This window comes from Calypte anna, chromosome 7, assembly GCF_003957555.1.
Source record: "Calypte anna isolate BGI_N300 chromosome 7, bCalAnn1_v1.p, whole genome shotgun sequence".
NCBI lineage: Eukaryota > Metazoa > Chordata > Aves > Apodiformes > Trochilidae > Calypte > Calypte anna.
The window spans coordinates 16,270,562-16,295,950 of record NC_044253.1 but is presented as its reverse complement, the minus strand read 5'-3'; the positions used below and the strand labels follow the sequence as shown (position 1 = coordinate 16,295,950).

The window sequence follows — 25,389 nt, the reverse complement described above, 5'->3', positions numbered from 1 at the left end:
CTGCCTCGTCTCACTGAGCTGCCCTGTGCCGGAAGCATGCTGAGCCGACTAGCCAGCCCCAGCTGTGTGGTTACATCAGGCAGTGCTTGCTCTGAGTCATGGTGCAAGGCAGACCTTGGTGCTGGGAAGTGAGCTCAGGAGCACTGTGAGGCCTGTCCTGTGGGGCTCGAGGGGAACTAGACATTGGTGACAGCATGGAATGGTTTGGTGTCTGGGGAGAAGGTAGGGGCAGTGGGACAGAGGAGGTTCCCCATCCTTGGCAATGTGGGGAATGCATGGGCTCTGCTGCTCTTTGCTCTGCAGTCTGTCCAGTTAATAAATGAGCCCTGAGCAGTAAGAGTTTGGCAGGGTCATTGTTGTGGTCCCTGGCACAGCCACCTCTGCCCTGTGACAAAAGCACAAGCATCCCCTGCATCTCTTCCCTCGGCAGCTTTCCCAGCTGAGCAGGCAGCTCTTGTTCCTGGCATCCTTGTCCAGCAGCATAGATTTGGTGCCCTCCTACTAGGAGCATGGGGGACCCTGCTGGTGCAGGCACAGTGCCCACAGAGGGACATAGCAGGACTTGGGGGCTCCTGTGCAGCTTTTACTGGGCTTGTCAGGGGGTGATGATGAGGAAGGGCCGGAGTGGGAGGGCAAGGGAGGAGCAAGCATGGGCAGGGCATGCTGGAGCTCGAGCTTGCTGCTCTTGGGGATGCTCCAAGCACATGGAAGAAGGGGTGTCTGTGTGGTAGCTCAGTCTGTGCCACAGGAGGCAGAGATGGGACCTGGTAAGGTGTCAGTTTGTAAGGTTACAAGTATCTGGTGTCCTGGCCAGGCTGTCACCTGGCTCTGGTGGTGACAACCAAGGGTGACACTTGCATTCCTGGCTGCAAGGGCAGGTTACTCACCAACTCAAGTTAATGGCTAACCTTGGGGCAGCTCCTTCAGAAGGTGGAAGTTCAGCTGTGTGTGGGCTGTGAGGAGCCCCTAGGGGGGTGGGCAGGCTCCCACCACAAACCAGGAGCCATGCAGGGAGGCAGCACCATAAATGGGAGCTATGGTGGAGCACCTGGTGCCAGGAGTCCTGTGCTTGCATCCTGCTTCCCGCAAAAGATGTGCTCCTGGGTGCTGAACTGCTGCTTAGCCCTCCAGGTAAGGGGGAACCACAGTGATCAGCCAGAGAGATGGGGGGAGGGCTGGGATCCTGATGGGTGGCAGGGCAGGGACTGCATCCTGCCAGGTAAAGGGTGGTTGGGACTCTGGGCAGGGAGGCTGGGAGGGGAGTGGGTGAGGGTGGGTGCTGTCTGGGTGTGTTGTTGAACATATATCCACCCACGGGGCTACATCTCAGTGCCACAGAGAATTGTGACCACCTCCTCTTTCCTGCACAGCACCTGGTTGTGCAGGCCTCCTTGCTCTGCATCTTCCACCTCCTCCTGCTGCCCACCCTGCCTGAAGACCAGCCCCATGCCCAGGCCACCAGTGAGCTGCTGGCAAGCAGCCTCTTTGCTTGTGGTATCTCCACGGTGCTGCAGACCACCCTGGGGAGCCGGTGAGCAAGGGAGAAGAAGGGGATACATCTGTCACCAGGAGGAGTGTGATGCCTTGGCATGGCATGGCATGGCCCCCTTCTAGGCCAGGGAAACACAAACTTTGCTGGAGGTGGGAAGAGGCATGAAGACAAGCCCTCGCTCTGCATCTTTGCATGGCTGTCCCCCCTCCAGCATTACTGCATCCTCCTTTCCCACATCCCTCTAGTAAGATTGCTGTGCTTTCCCCTAGCTCCTCACTGCCTGGCTGCAGCATCACATGTAGTTCCTCCAGGCCATTGGTGCCTGTGGTGCCCTTGCCCTGTGCAGGGGCTGGGTGTGCACTTCGGCAAAGCCCCTGACCCCTGCACACATCCCATTGCTGAGGCTTGGGATGTGCTAGGGAATGTTTGGGATGTGGCCCTTTAGGCTCCTGCCACTTTAGGCTTCTCAGTTCCTTTCCTTCCCATTCCCCAGGCTGCCACTGGTTCAAATACCATCCTTTGAGTACCTCGTCCCTGCCATGGTGCTGAGCTCCCACCTGTCCCTCGGTGTCACCATGGAAAGAAACGGTGAGCACAGCCCTGAAGCCTGCATCCCACGGGACCTCAGCCATTCCAGTGCCAGGGGAACAGTGATGGGGAGGTGTCTGCTGCACTGGGTAGGGATGAGAGGTAGCGACAGATCCTGCCTGCTGGCCTCTCTGGTGATGGTGCACAGCGCCCTGCTCACCCCTGAGCACACCAACAACATATCTGGTCTCTTCCCCAGGGTCAGGATTAGTGGGAGTACTGTGCCTGGCATGCTGGCCCTTCTCCAGCCAGCAGCCTCTGTGCTGCATTCTTTTGGACCTGGCTCCAGGAGCCCAGTGTCCATGTGCATTGTATTCTTCTGAAATTCCCTTCCAGGTACAGCTGTGTCCAGCATTTGCCCTGCACCACATTGCACCAACAAAGGGAGTGGGGTTGCCTCACTGCGAGAGGTGGGTGCTCCTGTGCCACCCTGGGGGTCCCCTGTCCTCCTGTTCTACCAGCACCCCAGCTACTACCTGCATCTATGCACCCTCCAGCCCCTTTCCCAGCCCTCCTGGGAATTGCCATGAATATGAGTGACACAGGAGATGTGCAAAGGTGTATGTGGGTGCATATCTTCTCCTGGGCTTGGGGTGAGAGAAGCATGGGGAACAAGGTACTGGGGTGGTGGGAGTGTGGCCAAGGGAAAGTGTTGGGCTGCTGTCTGTGTATCCTGTCCCCTGGATCCCACCCTTTCTTCCTGCAGGTCTCTGGAGCTGTGCTGGTCTCTGGGCTGGTTCAGATGGCACTAGGAGTGTCTGGTGTGTGTGGGTGGGCAGTCCAGCACTGTGGGCCCATGGTCCTGGCCCCCAGCCTCTCCATCATTGGGTTGTCTGCATACAAGGAGGCTGCTTTCTTCTGCTCTGCTAACTGGGGGGTAGCACTGCTGTACGTGAACTTGGGCCCCACACTGATGTGCAGCCCCCAGGGCTTCCCTTCACCATGGAGACAGGAATGAGGCATTCCTGAAGTGCATGACGCACATTTGGGCCCCCCATGTCTGTGATGCTGCATGGTGACCTGTGTTCTCTCTCCTAGGTTCATGCTCCTTGCTGTCACCTTCTCCCAGCACCTGGGGTCCTGTCACTTGCCCTTCTGTGCCTGGACCCAGGTTCGGGGGGGCTCTACAGAGACATCCATTCCCACTTTGCGCACATTCTCGGTACCGTGGCTTGTCTGTTCCTACTCCCTCTGCTGTGCCCAGGCTCTTCTCCGAGCCTGGCTCTTTGGTGTAGGTGTAGGCGGGATCTATCAGGGGGATCCTGGAGCAGGGCCAGCTGTTGGGAGCAGAGGCAGGGATGAGAAGTCCCAGTGCAGTTCCCAGAATGTGGGTGCTGTTGGGGTAGTCCAGGGTACCTGCACGCAGGAGTGTTGGAGCAGCAGAGCCTGGGATGCTCCTTGCAAGAGAGATATGAGATGGCTTCTTGGGAGAGATAACAGCCAAGGGCCTGTTGTTTGGGGTACAGCAAGCAGGGTGCTGGACAGGGCAGCTATGGGAGGAAGGTCCCCTGCTGAGGTTCTCCTTGGTGCCTTTCAGGTACTGCTTTCGTTCGCTGGCGTTTGCATCCTCTGTGCCATCCTCAGCCACTTCCGTGTGCCCTGGGAATCAGTGGACCTGGCTACAGCACAACTGTCCTGGGCCAATAGCACCTTCCATGCCCCTTGGCTTCGCATCCCCTACACAGGTTGGGGGTGGCAGGGCTGGGTGCAGCCATTTGCCCTCAGCAAGGTCCCTTGCCACCCATCCCTCTCCCTCTGCTGCAGGTAAGGGGGGGTGGCCACTGCTCACCCCCCGTGCACTGGCAGTGGGCATCACCATGGCCATCGGTTGCAGCATGAACTCAGTGAGCTGCTACGTGCTGTGTGGGAGGCTGCTGCGAGCCCCTCGTCTTCCCCCTCACGCTTGCAACCGGGGGCTCTGCACAGAAGGGCTGGGCAGCCTGCTGGCAGGGCTGCTGGGCACCCCGGGGGGTACGGCTGCCAGCATTGCCAATGCCTGTGTCACTGGCCTCACACAGGTATGCCTGGGGTGGGGGGAGGAAGGGCCACAAGACACAGGGAGGCCACGGATCAGGAGGTGTGGGGAAATTGTAGCACCCGGGTTGTCACTGAGCCAGCACTGTGAAAGATGGGTCTGTGGCACTGTGAGGGGGGGACAGAAAGGGGGGTGACACTCCCCATCCTCACTATCCCATCCTCCTTTCTGCCAGGCTGGTTCTCGCTTCCCGGTGCAAATAAGCGCGCTGGCGTGTGTGGTGCTGGGCATGTCCCCAAGGCTGGTGGGGATCCTCACTTGCATCCCACTGGCTGTTCACGGTGTGTATCGTGCCCATCCCCTATGCCGTGGTGCCCGGAGCCTGCCCGGTGCTGCCTGACTGCTTCCTCTCACAGGAGGATTGCTCTGCGTCACCTACGCTGTGGCTGTGGGCACGGGGATCTCCTACTTCCAGTATGCTGACATCGACTCGGGGAGGAACATCTTCATTGTTGGCTTCGCCATGTTCATGGCACTGCTAGTGCCACGGTGGCTCAGCGCAGCTCCAGCTCACCTGGCCACAGGTAGTAGGGATGTTTCTACATCTCTGTACATGGTGGTCGCATGCCCCTGATGCACTGGGAGACTGAAGCTGCTCATGGCAGAGGGCAGCTCCCTCTGCAACCCCCAGATCTGCCACAGCAGCTCCTGTCCCTTCCCCACTGCTGGGCTAGGATATCCTGGATGATTCTGGAACTGTCCCTACAGGTTGGGTTCCCCTGGACCTCTTCTTCCTCTCCCTGCTTATGATGCCTGTCTTCTTAACTGAGTTCTTGTCATTTTTCCTGGAGAACACAGTCTCAGGTGAGGGGATGCCATAGCATGTCTCCATGAATCCCTGTTCTGAGGGCTGGGCCTAGCCATGGTACTGTCCCCAGACCACTGGTTCTGTTTCCAGGCAGCCCTGCTGGGGGTCTCAGGGCTGGCACAGGCTGGGAGGGTGAAGCTGAAGGAAGCTGGTCCCATGTCACAGCCTACCACCCTTGGTTGCAGGTACCCTGGAAGAGCGAGGGCTGCTCTCTGACCTGGCACTCTGGAAAGCTGGGGCAGGTGGTCACCACCCCCATGGAGAGAGTGGTGAGGCCAGCTGGGTGTATGGGCTCCCTGCTACACTGAGGAAGCTGCTGCCATCCTCCTGCAAAACCTTCCCCTGCTGCTTCCTCTGCCCAGGGAGTGAGCAGGAGGAGGAGGACGAAGAGGACAGCCGTACCCCCGAGAAGGGGAACACTGCCCCAGAGGAAGGGACACACCTGCTACCCAAACCTGGCTCGGGGGAGCAGCAGCGGTCCAGGAGGCCAAGCGAGACAGAGATGCCTGGTTGGCACACTGTGGCTTGACCACATGTGTAGGGACACCTCACAGGGGACTAGGGCTGTGTGCCCAAAAGAGCTGGTGAGCCACTTTGCTCCTCATTTCCAATGCCCAAATAGGCTGGAAGGACCTGTGCTTCCCCACTCCCAGCACAGACCTCATTTCCATGCTTGGGAGTGAGCTATAAAAACTTTCAGCCACCTTTGTTCTTTCCAGGGTTTTCCTTTACAGCTAGGATTTGCCTGGGTGATGCCAGCCCACCCTCCATTCATGCTCTGAGGACCGCAACTGTGGAGGGCATGGCCACCAGGTGCCACTGTAGCTGGGGAAATGGGGGATCCTAAAACCCATGATCTCCCCAGAGATGTGGCTGGGGAAGGGCTCAGTGCTCTGGCCAGCCCCAAAGTGCTGCCACTCCGGGCCTTGCTCACCCACTGGCACTGTGCTTGGGAAGAACTCTCTCCCCCTCCTCACTACCTTGCACCAGCTGTGCCCAGGGCACTAGTACACCTTGACTCTGGCACACCATCATGCCCCAGGCTAGGGGTGCACCTTAGTTCTCCAAGACAGTTATCTCCCTTTCAACTTGCAGGGGGTTGGTGCCAGGAGTGTTCACCAGTTAACTGCACCCTAGGTATTGCTCTTGCTGCTAAAACACTCATCAGTGGATTTCCCTGGGGAAGAGAGTATTGCTGCCTTTGACTCCTGTGATTAAGCACAACCATCTGGTGCCTGGTTGTCACCTGCAGTGGAGTCTTCATCAACATGCTCACTGCTACAGCATTTATAGCAGATCAGAGTGCATGAACAAGTCCAGTGCTCCCCATACTGCCTCCACCAGTCACAACTGGCCTGTGAAGGCCCAGCTCTGGGCTAGGAAAAGCTAGGGTATTGCCGTCCGTGGGTGGTGCAAGCTGGCCCTGGGTGCAACCTTGAAGGGAGGATCGACTTGGGTGTCTTTTGAACATGGTCGTTGGGCATGGGGGACACAGGCACCTGCACCCCCAGCTATGTGGGTGCTGCAGCTGAGTTCCAGTGCAAGCCTGGGAGAGCTGTGGTGCAGGTGCAGGCCATGGACTGTGCCTGTGCAGGCTCCTGGGGCTGAGAAATAAACCCGTGGCCAAGCAACTAGGAGCCCACGGCTGCTGCTGCCTCTCTGGGCTGTCCCTGCAGCCAAAGGTCTGTCCCCAGGTGGGCATTTGGAATTAATTATAGCATTGTTTGTGTCGGAAGACACCTTAAAAATCATCTAGTTCCACCTCCTGTAAGGCCGCAGTAAGGTCTCTGCGGAGGGAAGAGCGGGGCCATTTCACAGCAGGCGCAAACGCAATTCGATGCATTGCAGCGTTTCAACCCTCGTGGCTTGCACTGCGCCTGTGTCCCCTCCCACAGGGACCACACGGCCGCAGCGACGACCGACGCGACCGCTCGGCTCTCGCTGGCAGCTGAGGGCGCAGGAGCAGCCGCGCCCCGGCCCTGCGGAAGCGGCGTCCATGTCCCTGCCCCGGTGCCGGTGTCGCGCGGCATGCTGGGAGCCGTAGTCAGGACCCGACCTCCGGCCCAGCACTGCTCGGCTTCCCAAAGCTTCTCGCTCCGGCAGCCTCCTGCCCTCGGGTAACTGCGCAGAGCCCCGGTCCTGCAGGCGGCCCGGGGACACCGGGTCCCTCGGTGGTGGCGGAGGATGTCGCGGGGAGGAGCGGGAAGCGGCAGTGCTCGCGGGCGGTGTGGGCAGCTGCCGGTACTCCCCATGTCCCAGTGCAGGCAGGGGACGCGCAGGGCACCGGGACGGGGTGCTAGACTTTAATTTGGTCGTAAAGGTCTTGTATTAATGGCAGCAAGCACCGGGTAACGCCGGAGAAGCAGCAGTCACATTGCTGTCTGCTGGTGTATTAGGGGTGCTCATCGTGAGCTGAGGTAGGAACTCCCCTACAAAGAGCTCCCCAAAATTCATGCCCCAGCAGAGCTGTGTGCATGTGCAGTGATGTGTGTGGCCAGAGCTGGCTGAGCATCCTCACCTCCAGGCTGTGGGGTGGGACTGGCATCGTGGAGGGGCTGGCAGGTACCCCCAGGGATTGGAGTCTTCCTGGGTGGCAGTTTAGGCAGAGACGTGATTGCTCTCTTGCAGATGGAGGGCTTTGTGGAGCTGGAGAGCAGCCTTCTGACACAGCCCTGGGCTTCCGTTTGCTTTGGCGAGGCCACTTTTCTTGCCAAAGCGTGCTTCGGGGATCCTGGCTACATCCTGCTGATCTCTGACCTCAGCAGTGTCTGGTACGAACGTGTAGATGCTGAGGCTGTGGGACAAAGATCCAAGGTGAGTGTCTGGAAGGTCCAGGGATCTCCTTTTCCACTCACAGCAGCTTATGTCCCAGCACCAACTCCTTGGTGACAAACTCAGTGGCTGGTCTGACAGGGCTTGGGTGCAATGCCTGGCCTGGGATGTTTCTAGTTGTCTCTGACTAATGATTGTCACACTGGCTGGCCAGGCACCCTTCTCCTGGGAGAGTATGCCAGGCTATTTAACATGCCCGTATGTTCACTGGGGCTGCAATCTGAGGCCTGTGCTCTCGTTTCACTTGTGGGCTGGATGGGCATCTGGTTTCTCCAGGAGCAGTGTACTAAAGAGGAGCCTGAAACAAGGCTGCCTTCCCACCAGTGATGGAGAGGCTCCTGTTCATAGCCAGGCACAGAGTTCTGTGGGGTGTCCTCTCAGCACAGCCTACAAAACACATTATCCTTACCCTAACCCATGTGCCCGGGTCCTGATGTGCCACCCATATGCCATGGCTCTCTGTCACAGTGTGGCTGTGCTGAGTGGCTGGTGTGAGGAGGGGTGAGTGTACAGTGACATGTATCCCCCAGCACTCAGTCAGTCTGTGACACTCATGTGGGGCATGACATGTGGGGCAGATGCTAGTGAGACCATTGCAGCCTCTCCATGATCCAGACCCTCGAGGGCTGGAAGCTGAGGTCCACAGATGACTTTTTACAGTGCTAGTACATGCAGAACTGGCTTGACTCCTTGTGCGCTGGGGTTCCTTCTTTTTTTTCCCAGTGCCGAGCTCCCTGAGGTGTTGCCGCACCCCTAACCTTACCTTTCCCCAGGAACTGAACAAGCGGCTGACGGTCCACGTGTCCTCCTTTGTGCACCGCTTGAGCAACCTGGTGTGCGCCTTGCTGGCAGGGCAGCCGGATGTTGCCACCTCCTTCTCCTGCCACTGCACTGCTGACAGCCTCAGCCTGCATGTGAAGAGCGAGGTCTCAGGACTGCCCTTCTATTGGGACTTCCACTGCTGCCTGGCTCCCCTGGAGATGGTGAGCAAAATTGCAGAGAGTTTGGGGAGAGAGAAGCCAAAATTAAAGATTGTCTCCCAATGCTTGGAGGTTTTTGGGTGGTATTGGGCTTTGCTGGTGGCTGTAGGGTGCCTGGCTCTGCCTTCTGTCCCTCCCAAGGTTCACTGTCCTCATTTCTTTCCATCAAGGCTTTGACACTGTGCCTGGTGCCTTGCAGTGTGCAAGAGATGGCCCAGAACCTGCTGCTGCCAGGGCAGCGGTGGGGTGTCCCGTTGGGGATGATGATGGCTCATCTGCCAGTGCCCCACAGAGCAGAGCAGTGCTGTTTTCCTTTGGTGCACGCCATGAAGCGGGACACAGAATAGCGGATACCCCTCAAAGGACGCTCCAGCGATCTATCATGATGGGGGGAATTAAATCAGGGTCTCCTCAGCTTTTAAGGGGTTGCATCTATCACGGGACTGCCTGACATTTTGGATTCTGGGAAGCCTCCTCTATCTCAAGCCGAGTACCCCGGGGCAGCATCTCCCCCGGACTCTTGTCAGGCGGGGCGGGCACTGCTGGCCGGGGCTGCACCCGTGTCCTACCGCCGCCGACCTCCGACACCATCCCCGAGCCTCGGGGCCCTGCGGCCCTGCGCGCACCAGAGGGCGCCCGGCACCCGCGAACCGCCGTGGCGGCAGCCCCGGCCCCGCCGCGAGCCCTGCCGGTCCGCTGCCGGCCGGCCAGCCGACCGGGGGGCATTGCCCGGAATCTCCGGCACCCCCCCGTCACCAGGTCCCCAGGGGCACGACCTATCTCCCCAGGAATGCTTGGGCATTGGAGAGGAGAGCTGGACGCCCCGGACACCGTCTTTGGGAGGCCTTCTCACTCCCAAGGTTGAACTGCTGAGCAAATAAACTCAAGGTCCTGGTTTGGACCACCCTAGGGACTTCTTGTCCCCCCCGAGCAAGAAGCGTAGAGGTGGAGCTGAGGAGGTGGAAAGATAGATTAGGTATTAGAAATAACGTCTTTAAATGCTTCACTATGAGGCTGGTGAGACACTGGCACTGGTTGCCCAGAGAAGCTGTGGATGCCCCCTCCCTGGAAGTGTTCAAGGCCAGGTTGGATGGGGCTGTGAGCAACGTGGTCTAGTGGGACGTGTCCCTGCCTGTGTCAGGGGGCTGGAACTAGATGATCCTTAAGGTGCCTTCCAACCCAAACCAGTATGATTCTAAAGCCCTAGCTCTCAGCTCTGATAACTGCCCCTTCTCTTTACCTGGAATTATGCTAAGTGTCTGCAAGAAATCCAGGTGGGAAGCAGCAGAAGCATTCCCCCTGGCTGGTGTGGATGAAGGAATGGGGACCAATTCTGCCCTGCTAAGATCTCTTCAGCAACCAGCCAGGGGCTTGAGGCAAGCATGGAGCATACCAGTGTTTGGCCTTTCCTCTTCCATTGGCAGTGGATGATGCCCCTGAGCACTTGGGTGGTTGAGAGCCATCATGTCTGCTGTTTGTGCTTGGGGTTATGCAGAGTGTGAAGCCTACTATGGACTTGGTGTAGAAGCAAGAAGGTTTCACAAACCATGCTGGATTTTCTGCCCTCTCATCTGTGTGCTCAGCCTGTCCACAAAGGCAAGAGACATGATGGAGTGAGGGGATCCCAAATGTCCTTACAGGGGCTGAAGGAAGTGATGGACAGGAAGTATCTTCATGTGCCTGGTGGGCCAGAGCTGTACATCCTGACTTCATTCAGAGGACATACCCAGGAATCTGCATGGGGCTTGTGTGGCTGTGAGCTAAGGGTGGGCACTGTGGGCTGCAGTGGGGAGCTGTAGCCTGCATCAATGCTGCCGATTAGGATCCCTGATGCTTTTGTTTTTGCTTCCCTGGGAGAGTCTCTTCTGTTCCTTGAGCTGCAGTTTGATACTTCGGGTCCTTCTGTTTTTAAACCCAGCTATGCCTGTTTCCTGTGTAGGAACATGCTTTGGGGTGTGCAGAGCTGTAGGGAGGTCCTGGGTGGCACTCTGCCTCCTGCTGCACTCCAGATGGTGAGTGGAGCATTATCCACCCCTCCACCCGGTCCCCATTGAACTCTCAAATGCAAGCTCTCCTCTGCTGCAGCCCCCAGCTGTGAAAGGATGGGGCTTGGATGAAGGGATATGTCCCAGCTCATGTCTTTTGACCACTGCCCGCTGGATTTGGGTGAGATGTGGGATATCTTGGGGAGCCCTGCATGACCTTGACTGGAACTGTTGCTAGAACGTTGTTTGCTGCCTTGTGTTAACCATTCTATGGACAGCTATGTGCATCCCTGGATCTTCCCTAGAATGTCTCTCCTCCAAACTAGGTGTGCTGTCACCTTGTGCGGCCCCTGATTCGGATGAGCCTGGCTCTGCGGTACCAGGTGCAAGAGCTGACCTCCCTGCTGATCCAGAAGGATGCTGAGATTGAAGACTACAGGGAGAGTGGGGCTGCTCTCAGCAGAGGTGAGGAGGGATGCCTGGGGCTGAGAAAGGAGCAGGCAGGGAGTGATCTTTCTTCTTAGCATGGGGCTGGCATGCTCTGCTCTCTCTGGCTAACAGCCAGCCAGGCTTGTGTTTCATGTTCAGCAGTGCCAGCAGCAGGATGGTAGCCAGAATGCTGGGGAGAAGCCCCTGGGGAGAGCTAGAGGAGGAACCACCCTTGACCAGTAGCTGGAGGATTTGGGGAGTCGCCAAGGAGCTCTCCACATTGCCCAGAGCACCTGGCTGCTCCCCAGGAGCTGGCGGGGATGCCAGTGAAGGCTGGTCCTGCAGAGGTGTTGGGCTCCCTTCCCAAGCACTGAGCACTTGGAGAGCAACCAGGGGCTCCCGGCTTTCCCTGCTGTGGGAAGCACAGCCATGCCTGTGGGCCCCCCTCCAGTGACCAGCCTTCCTTGCCATTAGAGGGGACTGACCACTGTTTTTTGGGTCATCCCTTGATAGCCTGATGCTCTGTCCCACTGCCAGAGGTGATACCTGCACTTCTGTGGGAGCCTTGTCCTCCTGGGTTGTGGGGTCTGATGGGGGCCAGACTTGACTAGTGTATTATGGTCAGGAAGGTGATGTGATCCAGACCCTGTCCCATGGCAGGTGCCCTGCCACAGGAGCCTGGGTCTACCCTGCTGCTGCACTAGAGCTGCATCATCTGGTCATGCTCTCCTTTCCCCTGCTGCGTGCTGGCTCTGCAGGGCTTGGAGCAGCCGGGACAACTCGGTTTGTGTCCAGGGACTGGTGCTGGTGCCCCTTCTTGTCCTTTGCCTGGGCATGGCAGGAAGCTGGGAGGAAGCTTTGCACCAGTGCTGCTGAGCCAAGCTGGCCAGATGCTTTTCTAGACAACATCTTAGCAATGATTGGGGAAATGTTAGTGCTTTGAATGAGGTGCAGAGCATAATGAGCAGGGTTTTTTCCCTGTCGTGCAAGAGGAAGAGACAAGCTGTGTCACCCTTCCAGAAAAGCAGCTGTCCAGTGCAGTGCTCAGAACCAGGAACCTTCTTCAAACTGGGAATGGTGCTGAGCATGTTCTGCCACTGTCCCCTGCTCCTCTGTGTGGGAAGATGCTGGGACAAGTGCAGATGAGCTCTGGGATCTGCTACCTGGTCACTGTGCACATCAGCAGGCTCAGCCTTATTTATCCCTTCATGTCCCTGTGGTCCTTGTACCTTCTGCTAACCAGATGATGTGTCCCTGGCCCAAGGGCCTTCTGGACTCTGCTACTGGCTCTGGAATGAGTGTGCTGGAGGCGTTCCCCTGCAACATCCTTGACCCACAGGCAGGGTAAGGGGAAACTGGGGTGGGAGATGTGGCCAGAGCTGCCCAGGTTGATCCTGCTCTTTCTTGCAGACCGCCTGCGGACAGAGCCCTTTCAGGAGGAGTCATTTCATCAGAACTTTGTGGCTGAGGTAAGGACCACTTGCAAGTCCTCCCTCCTTTGGCAAGGGGGTGGTTGGGGAGCTTGTGCCAGCAGCTCCAGTGTGCTGGGCTGTATGGGGGCACTGATGGGGATGGCAGGACTTTCTTGGACAGGGGACCCGCTGGCTCTTTGAGCCCTTGTACCCAGTTTGCAGGGCCAGCAAAGCTGGGAGCACACCTGGCATGGCCAGATGGGGACATAGCTCTGTGTTTTTGTCGCCCACTCATCACCGCCTGGCTGCTAAGAGTTGCCAGGGGTGCAGACAGGGCTGGCTACTCCACTGGAGTGTGCCATCACTCAGGCATTCTCACCTGCCTCCTACACTTACTATGGACCTGGAACACTGATGCTGATGGCAAGCAGGGAGTAAGTGAATGAGGAGAAGCCATCTGCTCTGTTTGGTTCATCTGCTGCTTTTAAGGGGGGCTTTGCAGTGGCACATTGTGGGTACAAGTGTACTTCAGCCTGTTATCTGTGCCGTGCCCACCGCTCTCTCCTTGGCCCACTTGGGTCATAAATAAGATATGTGCTTCGGAGAAACTGGGGCTGGAAGGAAAGAGTCTTTCCTCTGATCCTTTTGCATTATTGGAAATAGTCACAGAAGCACTAAAATGATCCAAACCAATGTGGCAAGGTCAGAAATGGTTGATGTTCATTGGTGAAAAAAGAATCAGGTTGCTTCTGTGCTCACTGTGATGGTGCAGGACTGGGGAGCAGTGGTGTCTGCTGGGGACCAGCAAGTCAGCCAGGGTGTCCTTGGTATCACATGGACTTTGAGAGGACATAACTTTGTAAGACACTCTTGCTCTGTCTGGCTCTTGTGCAGCCAGCAATAAACCATCTGCAGAGTTTCTAAAAATTAGAGATGATCCCTCTTTTATATGAGAGGAATTGCATCCAGAGCAGGCAACTCTTCGTTTCCCCTGGTTATGATGGATAGAGATGAATTCCCTGCTGGACTGCAACTTGGAGGTTGCCAAGGGACCAATGATCACGACCAGATTACATTCACCCTGAGCAAAGAAAGGACATTCCTAAACAGTAATTTATATGCTTCATGCTTTGAAAGGGCTAATTTCCCAAAGCAGAGGGAAAATTATGAGTGAAATCAGCTTGGAGGAAACATTTAGATAGAAAAATGTGAATGAAAATGGTGAGCTCTTTCAGAAGAATTTCAGAACCACGAAAAGCCACAATTCCACAATCAAGAAAGAGAGCAGTGCTGGCTGAGAGCCCGTTCTGGTTCAGCGGCAAAGTGAAGGCAGCAATTAGAAATAAAAGAGCAGTTTATAACAAATGGGAGAGCGGGAGTAGATAGCAATCAATATAAATTAGAAATTATGAAGTGTAGAAAATGGGTAACAGAAGCTAAAGACATCAGGGAAAAATCATGGTGAAGGACAGAAGGAAAGACTTTTATTTAGTGCAGCAGGAGAAAACCCCATACTCCCAGCAATGGGATAAGCTTATTAGTAGATGGAGGTGGTAAAATGATTGATACTGGAGCAGACATGGCAGCAGTCTGGAGATGTTTCACTGCTGTTGCTGGAAAGATGCAGGCAGATGTGCCAGGATCATGGGATGATGAATTGTGTCTTTGTCCATGGGTCTGTTGAACAGCATCTGCTACAGATAAATGTCAGGCTTGAAACTCAGAGTTCTCCAAGACCTGGTAGTGTCTGGGGACATGGGGGAAGGTGTTCAGTGGGGTGGTCAGGAGGGGAGTGATGCAGCACCACAAAGAGCTGTGTAGAAGGAGCTGGTGGGAGGATCATCTGACAGAGACTTAAAAGATGGGAGAGTAGTTGTTGCTATGTGTCCTGAGAACAGTTCAGGAGCAGCATTTTGAGGCAAGAGAACCAAGCAGGGAATGGGATGGTTTGGAAGTGTCTTCCATTCTGCTTCCCCCAGCATTGAGATCTGAGCACTGGCTGCAGGAGAGAGGCTGGTGGAAGGATGCAATTGTGCATTCAGTCTGCCTGGGGAGATCTGTCTTCTTTACATTCACTCCATTGCTGCATAAACCCTCTGATGATGTTTCTGGCCTGTGTACGATCCTGTGGCAATGAGCTGTGTGATGCGAGCAGCTGCTGCTTTGATTTGAATGTGATACTCCATCATTCCTCCTGATGCCTCCTAGGTTTTGTGTCACTGAGGAACACCAAACATGGCTTTCCATCTCTCCACCAGAAATCTTTCTGTTTGCCCCAGTCTCCCCTCTCTTCCCACAGCAGAAGGATGAACTGGGTTATCTATCTGCAGGAAGGTATTTCAGGTCCCCCATGTAATTTTGTACTCCATTTGCCAGCTCTAAAAGAGAGCAGTAGAAGGGCTGGGGTTCCCAGGGCATATTGTGGGGAGCTGGGAATACTGCTACTTACTCCTGTGTCTTTTTTTTTTTCAAAAAGACGCCAGACAATCACCGTGGAGTCACAGGAATGAACTTAGGGCTGGGGAATGAGCCCGCATTTAGAAACTTGGAAGGGTAGAGCTATGTCTAGCTTATCAGGGAGAAAATTGAGAGGTGCCTTGATTACAGTGTGTGAGGGTCTTTACAAGGAGAAAATGCTGGTTAGTGAAGGGCTGTCTTTAATCTGGTAGAGAGCAGCAGAGCACAAGCCAGGCATCAGGAGCTGCAGTCAGGCAATTTGGAGCTAGGACTGAGACACTTGGGTTTGCTCCCATGAGTGATTAGTGATCGGGGCATGCTCCCAAGGACAGTGGTTGATCCTCCATCTCTTGGTGTCTCCAAAAGTGGGCTGGGAGCCTGCCTGGGAGAAAACCAAGTTGCTGGGCTTGGTCTTGGGATGTGCATTGTTCAAAGTCAGTAGGCAGGAGGTCAGGAAGAGATGTCCGATGGTCTTCCCAGCCTCTCCCTCTGGGAAATGGGGCTTCAGGTTGTGGATGTGTGTTACCTGTAAGTACCTCCTGGCTGCAAGGGGCTATGATGGTATGTCACAGGGCTTGTGGGATATAGGAAAGGGCTTCATGGCTTTGCTGGCTTTCCAAACCTTTGCAACATCTCCCTTGGAGTGGAGGAGACCTGCCAGTTCTCCAAGACAGAGCTTCACAGGGACGTTCCTGTGCTCCTGCCTCTCAGCTTAAATGTGTCCTTTCCCTGGGCTTGTGTGCACTTGGCTGTCCAGAGCATTTTGACTAATCATGGGGAGTTTTCCAGCAAAGCCCTGGGAATATTTATACGTTTAGGAAACGACGCTTTCACACACGCAGTTTTTGGCAAGGGTTCACTGCTGAGCAGCTGCCTGGGCTTGGGCAGAGCTGGAGGGAGAGTGGCGGCCGTGTGCGAGCCGAGGCAAAGCCGGCAGCTTTTATTGGCAAGCTCAGCGGTTCACACCATGAGAGAAAAGAGCAGGAGGCTGGAGAGGGCTCAGTGCACCAAGGGTGCCCCAACACCCTTTCCAGCCTAGGCCCCAGCAGGCTGGGGGTATTTTGTCCCCAGGGGTCCCTTTGAATTGCAGAGATGACCTCCACAGGGCAGAGTAGGGTGCCCACCCATGGGTTTTGAGAGCTTTTCCCAGCCTGCTTATGGTGCGAGTTTCTCGACTCAGCTTTTAGCAGAGCCCATGGTCTGACTCTGAGGAGAGCAGGGTCAGGGGGTCCATATGCTGCCATGCTCCCTGCCCCAGAGAGGGCAGTGACAGGTATGCTGAGGACAAACTGGCGGATACCATCAGTGCAAATATAGCCCCCGCGCCCCAGGATGCTTCACCCTGCGTATTTTTATCTGCCACGGGCGTGGAGGCGGCCGCTCTGCGCCTCTGCAAGCCAAGCGCAGGACCTCAGCAAACAGGACGCAGCGGGTTCACGGCTCGACCCCGGGGCCTGGTGAGGAGGAGGAGGATGTGCCATCAAAACAAGCAATGCCGGAGAGGAAGATAAACAAACAGGCGGCTTCCAGTGCATCCCTGGCTGAGGGCGAGTGGGAGCCCCGAGCAGGGGCTGGCGGTGGTGCCGGCAGTGGTGCTGGCTGACGTCAGGGTGCCTGGGGGTCAGCATACCTCTTATTGTTCCCCACCGGGGCTGGGACAGGGGCCAGGCACCCATCCCCATTCCATGAGGGGACATGGGCCAGCAGGGCAGGTGGAGGGTGGCCTCGGTGCCCGCTGGAGCCACCAGCCCTCACCCAACCAGGGTCTGACACAGCACCTGCCTGCATGCTGCCTGCCCCCAGTGCCCTGCCTCTCCTTTTTAATAGGTGCTAAAAATAAGCCCCAGGGAGCAGAGGTGCCGTGGTCAGGCCGAGGGCAAAAGCAGCAGTGGGGTTTTGCAGCATGGGGACATCATCTCTCAAACCTGCCCAGTGGGGAGGAAGAGGCCCTTTGGCTCCTTCCAACAAGGGATGTTTTACATTAGGGAAAGGTAGCTGCTTCTTTGCAGCTGAGGCCAGGCCAGAGCAAGGGTGTCTGCATGGGTGTGGTATGGGCTGCTTCCACAAAAGGTCTGAGGCCCAGGGGAGAAGATGCTATGGGTGTTTGGCTGGGCCCCATTCCCTCAGTGCAGGGCTGGGGAAGGAGCTGGTATCTGCAGCAGTGTTTATAGCAGGGCCTAACTGTGTAAAAGTTGCATGGGCAAGCAGCCTCAGGGTGGAGATGGCAGCATGGGAATGGCTTTTGGGGATGCTCTGATGAGTGGAACAAGGTCTTTTGTGCAGCCAAGCATCTGTGCTGTGCTCACCCAGTGAGACTTGTGGTTGCCTGTGTCCTGTTCTGGACTTGGGCTGCTTGTGGGGTATTCGCATCATTCCTGAGCAAGCCTAGGTCACCCCATCTCATTGTGGCCCTGGGGTCTGGGTCCCATGCTGGAAATGTGATGGGCTGTGACTGTGCTAGAGGTAGCAGGACACATACTGCCCTGCCCACACCTGCACACAAGAAGCTGCATACTGCTGCAGTCAGGAGGGGCAGAGCATCGCTCGTGCTCAGTATGAGTGTAAGTGGAAGGGCAAGAGTGTGCAAGCCAGCATCGGTGGATATGAGGGGCAGAGTGCCACGTCTGGTGGCTGAAGAGACCTTGTACCCAGTCAGGCATTTGGGGAGGAGCACAGGCACTGGTCACAGCATGGGGACTGACTACTGCAAGGGCACCAGTCTCCCTGTGGTGTTTGCTGTGGAGGTGTGTGGTGAGCGTCTCTGTGGTGTTATTAATTTATTTGCTGAGGCTTGATCAGGTGAGGGGAGCCTGGCCAGGGCATGCTTTCTGGACTGCTGCCAGCAGCCACAGGCCACTTGCACAAGCAGTGAGTCAGTTGAGCTGCATGCTGCTAAAACCAGACCTGGCACAGGTGCCCTGGGGGGAGCAACTTGCCCAAAATAGTGACCAGACTGTGGGCAAGGAGAGAGCCCCCAGCAGCCAAGCTGGGGCTGGTCTGGTCAGCCCTTCCATCTGCTGCAGATGAGGATGTGCCACAGCAACATCAACTGCTCTGCTGGGACCCCAGGGGATGCTCCTGTTGGGGATGGGGAGGGCTCACAACTTGTCCCCCTATGGCTGCAGCTGTGCCTGACTGTAGCTCTGGCACTACCACTGCAGAGAGAGGCTGGCACCTATGCCAGGTATTGGCAGCTGCCTGCTTGGTCCTAGCTCTACTTCAGTTCAGAACCAGCTGGTGTCTTGCTTGGTGGTGAAAGGATGGACAAACACCACCCTCCCTGGGGCACTGTATGGCCATTGGCACTGCCATTGGCGTGTTCCCAGGGAACACTCCTTTACAGTTAGAGTCTTCCACATCCTCTCTCCATGCTGTGCCATGCTGTGCCATGCTGTACCAGGTGCCACTGCAAACGAAGGGGAGTCAGAGGCCATCCTGGCAGAAGGGGCCAAACCCCATTCCTGCGGGAGAGGCCCCAGCTTATTCATGGGCCGCACGGTGCTGCCGAGGAGCAGCTCAGCCCGGGGGATGATTGATCTCGTGTCAGCAAGTGGTGGTTTGAGCCAGTGCCAGGCCTCAGCTCAAACGGGAGCATTGAAGGGGGAGAGCCCCTTCCCCCTCCGGAAAGCAGAGAAGTGATCTCGCTGCCGCCACCCCCAGCCCCGCTCCCACATTTTGGGCATTATCAGCCTGACAGCTGCCAGGCCCTGGGGAGCGCACGGGGGGAAGCGGGGAGCATGCAGGCGTCTGAGGTCCCAACCTTGCCAGGCTGAGCTCACTGGAGCTGGGTTTGGGTTAGAGGAGGGCACAGGGGGGATGCGGGGATGGTTGGTGGGGAAGGCTTGCAAGGTTGACTTTGATGGGACTCTAAAGGCCCTGCTCTGTGTCAGCAAGGGACGTGGCTGATGGGATTTGGACTGGGATGTTGCAGTCCTCACCAGCTTCACAAACCACAGGCAGGGCCGAGAAGAAGTGCTACCTCCACCCCCAGTGCTGCCTTCCCTCAGCTCCCTGAACCCCCACAATGGCCAAAACACGCTGCTAGGTTTATTTGCCCTGTCCCTGCATATCCCAAGTACTTCCCCATCTCCTCTCATACCCCCAGCCATGCCCCTTCTCCTGTCACATCCAAGGACAGGCTTTTTAAAATGTTTGTGAAAGCTGCTCCCTTCCTATTGCTTGGGCCAATGCCCCATTGCCTCTGTGCCACCCCATGCAGAGGTGGTACTGAACATCTGGGCACATCTGGGCAGACAGCAGCACTCAAGAATGGATTGCTCTGCACCCCAGGGGGCACAGCTATGGGATTCCTTAGGCTGCCTGCTTCCACTCCACTTGGACCTTAGCATCCTATGTATCTGCATAAGGAAACAGGGCCATTCATGTACTTCTCTCTCTATTTATACCTCTCCCTTTCCATATTTAGTGTGTGCTCAGGCAGAGGGGCAGCGAGTGCCGGGGCCACTGATGTTCTTGGCTCCAGTGCTGGCTGGAATTCTGTCCTGGAATGTATCCTGAACCACTCTGAAAACACGAATAAATCTCTGTGTGTTGTGTGCGTGTGTGTACACAAATATATAGACAACATATAGACACGGAGCCGTATAGGGCTTTTGTGAGCCTTGCTATTTAAAGAAAGGGGTAGTTAAAGGGCTCTCGGTAAGGCAAACACATCTGGATCAAAGGGATGCAGGGTGCTCAGCTGACAGCCAGGCACCTTGGGAGATTGGTGGCCCTTGTGTTGTCCTCTCCAGGGAGATGAAGCCACCCCGCTGGTGACATACACAAGGTACTATGTCCAGCTAGCCCTGAGCAGTGCTATGATCCCCTTGGGGCCCTGTTTCCTAGAGGTCTCTACTCCCTGGTCTCCAGTTTCTCAGTGGGAACCCCAGAGGGCCAGCTGCTGTGCTGCTGACACAGGCTGCAGAGCCTGGTGTGCAGCTGGATGCAACAGGACAAGGATATCAGCCCCTCTGGGGCACGGGTAGTCCAGGACTTCTGGAGGGTCCAGTTGCCTCCTGGACATCAGCTGGTGCTCACTGCTGTTGAGGAAAGATAATAATGTAGAAAACAAGAAAATACAGCAAGTCCCAAGTAGGTGATGAGCTGGGCATCCCCTTGGGTGCTGGAGCATCTGTTTTTTATGACTGCCTGGAAAAGACAATGAGAAAGGTAAAATAGAAATTTGGTACCAGATCCCAAACAGGATGCTCAGCCATTCTAGGAGGGCAGCTCCTTGGGAGGTGCTGGCAGCTGCCTTGGGGATGCTGGCTGAGGCACTAGTGGGATCATGCTGGGTATCTTAGCACCCCTTGACCAGGGAGCAGGTGCCCTATTTAGCCCAGCTCAGGGTCATGCCAGCTTCTTGTCTTCTGGGTGCTGAAAAATGTGATATTTTGGGCTGAAAATGCCCACGTTTGGTCTCTGGCCAAAGGCAATGTGTTTGTGGGTGGGGGAAATTGGAGCAAATTCCTGCTGTGAGTCCTGCACGTGTGCGCGGGCGTGCGGATAGAGGAAATACAGTTTTCCTTTTTTTTTTTTTTTTTTTTTTTTTTTTTTTAAAAAAAAAAAAAAAAAAAAGCAGCCCCACTTATTTTTATACAGAACTCCAGAAGGGCCGAAGGTGGAAACTTGGCCTGCCAGCAGCTGTCACAGGGGAGCAGGTCCCTGCCTGAGTTTGGGGGGAAACCACAGCTGGGTGTTAATGGGTCTGTTAATGAATTAATGTTGGCTGCTGGGGGCCGGGGGGGAGCGGGGTTTAGCAGGGCATGCGTGCGTGGAGCCCTGCCCGGCACACAGGTCCTGGCTCCCAGCACAGCTGCAAAAAGCCCCAGGTCTGTGAACCATGTGCTTGGAGAGGTGTGAGCCTCTCCTTCCAGTCTTGTCTTGCTCTTGGGGTTGTGCAAATGCGTGGGAATGTGGCCCCATTGTGGGGAGAGGGTCTCAAACATGCATACAGGTGGGCTGGGTGTGCTGTCTTTTGACTGTGGGCATCTGCTGACTGAGCTGATGGTATTGCTTAATGCTGAGTCTCCTGGGCTGCTGAAACCAAATCTTTAAAGCAATTTAAAGAAAACACCAAGGAACTGAAATCCCCCGAGGTTTGCTTGTGAGTTGGAGAGCTCCTGATGCTCAGTCAGTGCAACACTGCAGCAGTGATAGTCTCTGCATGGCACTGCCTATCTGCAGCCCTTCTTGGGGTGATGTCTCTTGCTGTTTCCCACAGAATGTGGAAGAGCACCCATGTGAATGTGGTGAGCACAGCCATGCTCTGTGCTGTGAGCTCAGCTGTAGGTTTGCACAGTTTTCACACCTGGATTGGATGGCTCTGGAGGAGGAGGGCATGCTAACACTCACATGGTTGGGCTAACAGCGTGGTAGGGCTTTGGTGGAGCTGAGGAATAGCACTGTAACCTGTTTGGGCTAGAAGTGAGAGAAGAAGTGCAGAGAGGATCTGGAAAAGAGATTTATAATTCTTCTTCATGGACCTTTCCTGCTTTGTCTTCAGTCTCCGTGGGGCCATGGGGAAGCCTGTGGCATCTCCTGGGGGTTCCCCCTCTGGTACTGAACTGTTGAATCAAAATGAAAGTGACCATACTGAGGGAGGGGTGACCTTTTTGAGGAAGGCATGAGAATGCTAAAGAAGGAATGACCATGCTGAGGAAGGAAAGACCATATGAAAGAAGAGATGGCCATGCCAGGAAAGAGAAAACCATGCTGAGGTAGAGATGGCTGTACACAGAATGGAAATATGGGTGTAACAGGTTCCCCAACAGGAGAATGAGCCAGCTATGGAAGGAGAATGAGCCTTCTCTGGTAGGAAGACTGTAAGAGCCTGGGCTCTTGGGATCTCTGCTCCCCAGGGATGCTGTGCTTGTACCCAGGCTGCAGATGCTTTGCCAGCTCCACTGTTGGATGTCTGTAGAATGGTGCAGACAGATCCTCACTTTGGTAAGGAAACCTGTCTGGGCTGTTAAACCTGGTGCATTTACCAGGACTCTGTGCAGGCCTTTCGGGGTTAAGCTCCAGGTGTGCAGCCAATGTCTGCCACCCAGCCCCTAACTTGGCCAGTGAGGCTGAGGGTCTGGAGAGGTCAGTGCCTGGGCTTCTCTCACAGCTCTGCTTCTCACAGGGGTGGGCTGTACACAACCACCACCCCCCACCATGGTGGGAGAAGGTCCTTCAGAGTATCCCAAATCCCAGCTTGGAGGGGCTTTGTGACTTCTCTGTGCCCAGCTGCCAGCTCTTTGAGTCCGGCTCTGGCTCCACTGGGCCCAACACCCTTCTCAACCCCATCCCAGACAGGCGGATATCCCAAAACCCACTGGTCCCAGGGGCCCCTCCTCTGTGTCCCTCTGGTTGAATGAGGTGGTGTGCATGTGCCCAGACTGTCCCCTCCTCTGACTGTACGGTACACACAGCTAAATATATGTCTGTGCAGATACAGGAACTCAGAGGGGCTGAGTGATGCTCCCTTTCTATACCTCTTTTCATGGGGACAGCTAATGAGATTCATGCCATTAAAAGGCTGATGTTTTGTGGGATGGGAGCCTTTTACATGGGATGTGTCCTGGCTTGGTCATGGCAAATATTTACCAAAAAAAAAAAAAAAAAAAAAAAAAAAGAGAGAGAGGTAAATTATAAAGAGGGACATGCCATATAAAATTAGTGTTCTGAAAATAGTATTTAGAGCAAGAAGTAAGAGAGAGGAATCCAAAAGAGAAAATACAGCCCAGTCTGTTCAGTATTCAGGGGAAAAAGAGAGAGCAAGGGGACAAAAAAAAAAAGGAGCCGGAGATAAAACGAGAGAAACCTCGGCAGTAAAAACAGCATCTTGGTAAATAGACTATTAAAAAAATTCTGACCTGCTTTATGGCTTTCTTGGCTGCCGTTCAGCTGTGCTGCCCTGGCCAGCACAGAGGGAAGGTAGCAGGAGCCGGCGTCTGTGTGGATGCTCAGAGCCCCAGGACGCGGCTCCCACCCCTCGAGCAGCCGCATGGGGCGTTAAATTTAGCCACATAATGATGGCCCTGAGGAGGCAGCCTTTTGTAGCCGCACTGTAATTGCTGCCTCGCTTATAAATTTTATTTTCCTTATTATGTTTCCTCCTCCTCCTCCACTGGGGAAGAGGTGTGGGGGGTTGTCCCACACCCCCATCAAACCCGCAGCTCTCCGGGGAGCAGGGGGTACCACTGTGGGGATGGAGCAGGTCCATGTTATGCAGGGGAAGGTGGGAATGGCTGCCTGGGCCCTGTGCTGCCTGTGTGCCACTCACCTGTCTCGATATAGGGCTCAACCCTGCATTTGGGGATGGAGGAGATACTGGGCAAGCTCTACTGTGGTAAGGTCCCTGCAGTCCAAAGTGTGGGTGTCTTGGCCCCTGAGCATTATCATGGCCCTCTTAGGGTGCTTAGGTGATGGGCTTGTGCAAGTAGGACAAGGGAAACTCTGGTGATTCTGTGAACATGTGGCACAGCCAGGCTGGGAAGGCAGCTGGGATCCCCATCAGATGCACCAGGAAGCCATCTGGCCCCACTTGATGGGTCACCAGCTTCAGTCCTGATCCTTGTGAAGGTGGGAAAGGCAAAAAGGGTGAGGGCTGTCCTTGTCCTCCTCCTGCTGAGAGCAGAGCAGAGGGGACAGCTCTTCTCCTAGCCAGTGCAAATGGGGGACAGCTTCAGGCTGGGCAAGAACGTGCCAGAAAAGGTCTCGTTCACCTCTTGTTTTCCCAAAACAAAGGAAGCAGCCTTGCATTGCTGGAAGTCGCGTGCTTGGGCTGTACTGGCTTGTTATCATCCGATAACCCGGCGACCTGGGAGCTGCCCTGCTCCTCACCCGTTAAGCCCTTACTACGGGATGCGAACAGCTTCCGCATGAGCTGCCGTTTGCAGAGATCCTTTTTCCGCTCCCTGGGCTGGGGGATAGGCAGTGGTGGGGGCTGCTATGGTGGCACTGGCTGGCCCCAGGCTCACTGTGCACCCTCTACCCTTCAAGGGACCTTCCCATGCAGGTGATGGTGAGTGGTGAGGGCAGAAGAAATGCAGAGGTGGCAGGTGCCTAGGTGTGGCCTGGGTGCTTCCAACCCATGCAGCGTGTGGAAGGAGATTTGGGGCTCTGCTGTATCTTACTTTGCCTCATGTCACTTCCCTGGGAACACCATGGCCAGGCTCTGCTGCAGAGCAAGGTGGGCAGCATGTGGGCTAGGGACTGGGGTCTCTTGGGGCATATGGTGATGCCTTCAGGGAAGGGACCCTTGCGGACCACTGAGGAAGACTGCACAGCACCAGGACTGCCTGCTTTCCCATCCAGCTCTGCCACTTCTCTCAAACTCATCCCACAGGGAGGGTGTGGTGGTGCTGAGGCTCCTTAGGTACTTCAGTGAGACCAGTGGACAGGGTGATGTTAATCCATCCTCCCTGTGGGGACGTGTTTGGGGGAGCATCTTCTTGACAGAGCTGTACATGGGGGACTTGGGGGACCTCAGCAGTGCTGCTCAGCTGTGCCCAGGGAAGCTGGCTCATCCAAAAGCATCCCCTTTCTCCTGCCTTGTGCTATAAGGATCCTGTTCAGCATGATGATGACCCGAGGCAACCTCCATCTCCTGCTGAAGTGCCTGTTTGAGGGCAGGTGGGACAGTACTAAATCAACTCCTTTAAAGCTTCCTGACCCATAGCCCCATGGATGTGCTGGTCTCCATCCCTTCTTCATCTCCTGTGGGCATGCTGGGTGCTGGGGGCTGGCACTCTGGCTGGACAGCCAGGCAGAGGGCTGTGTCAGCTGCTGGCCAGAGTCCCCTACCCCTGCTGGGGCCATGCCCTGGCCCTCCGTCCCCCCACAGGGTCTGTGGCTTGCTCTGGGAACCAGAGATTCAAGCACCATGGTGGTTGCTGGAGTCCTAGGGACACTGGCCACCTCCTCACTGGTGACGGCTTGGGAGCCCAGATATAGGGAGTGCTAAGGACCAGGAAACAAAATGCCTTTTCAGCCCCAGCCCTGGAAAGATGGTGTGTGTGTGTGTGTGTGTGTGTGTGTAGTTAATGCCCTTGGTTCCAGGGGAAGGAGAGATTGTGGGCTGGCTCCATCCTTGCGGGGAGCCAGGAGCTGGCCGCACACGTGTGTGCCTCCGTGTGTGCCTGCGTGTGCCTCTGTGTGCAGGAGGCTTATGCATTTCTGTCTCGGTGTGTTTATGTACGTCATATGTGTGCTTTACTCATCACTGTGTTTTTCTTTCCTTGTTCTTGGGTCATTCCCCCACCCCCACCATAGATATATAATTCTTATGGCATTTTATTCTTTCCTCTTTTTTTATTTTTCCTCTGTTTAAATCTCCAGTTTTGGAAGTTGTTGGCTCCTTAGGAAAATAAACTGTAT

At 55.7% G+C, this 25,389-nt stretch overlaps 2 protein-coding genes across 4 annotated transcripts in view; both read left to right on the top strand.

The window, feature by feature from the left end:
• The first annotated feature begins 80 nt into the window (after nucleotides 1-80).
• On the top strand, nucleotides 81-5,616 carry SLC23A3 (solute carrier family 23 member 3). Of its 2 annotated transcripts, XM_030454150.1 has the most exons (13): nucleotides 81-1,131; nucleotides 1,371-1,531; nucleotides 1,986-2,080; nucleotides 2,417-2,490; nucleotides 2,787-2,968; nucleotides 3,119-3,242; nucleotides 3,618-3,765; nucleotides 3,845-4,098; nucleotides 4,291-4,396; nucleotides 4,472-4,639; nucleotides 4,824-4,919; nucleotides 5,109-5,192; nucleotides 5,286-5,616. In XM_030454150.1, exons 1-13 carry the CDS (start codon nucleotides 1,006-1,008, stop codon nucleotides 5,450-5,452), a joined length of 1,785 nt encoding a protein of 594 aa, XP_030310010.1. In that variant the 5' UTR covers nucleotides 81-1,005; the 3' UTR covers nucleotides 5,453-5,616. The 2 variants fall into 2 exon arrangements, with proteins under 2 accessions (XP_030310010.1, XP_008495256.1); XM_008497034.2 differs by having other exon boundaries at nucleotides 5,109-5,616.
• A 1,260-nt stretch (nucleotides 5,617-6,876) lies between these two features.
• The window catches only part of NHEJ1 (non-homologous end joining factor 1), a 43,591-nt gene continuing 25,078 nt past the window's right edge, over nucleotides 6,877-25,389 (top strand). The window contains exons 1-5 of one of the 2 annotated variants that reach the window (XM_030454282.1): nucleotides 6,877-7,040; nucleotides 7,552-7,737; nucleotides 8,529-8,738; nucleotides 11,047-11,185; nucleotides 12,560-12,618. In XM_030454282.1, the coding sequence (XP_030310142.1) occupies nucleotides 7,552-7,737; nucleotides 8,529-8,738; nucleotides 11,047-11,185; nucleotides 12,560-12,618 (594 nt within the window). In that variant the 5' untranslated portion in view covers nucleotides 6,877-7,040. The remainder of the gene's footprint in view (nucleotides 7,041-7,551; nucleotides 7,738-8,528; nucleotides 8,739-11,046; nucleotides 11,186-12,559; nucleotides 12,619-25,389) is intronic. The other variant, XM_008497035.2, reaches the window with a different exon arrangement.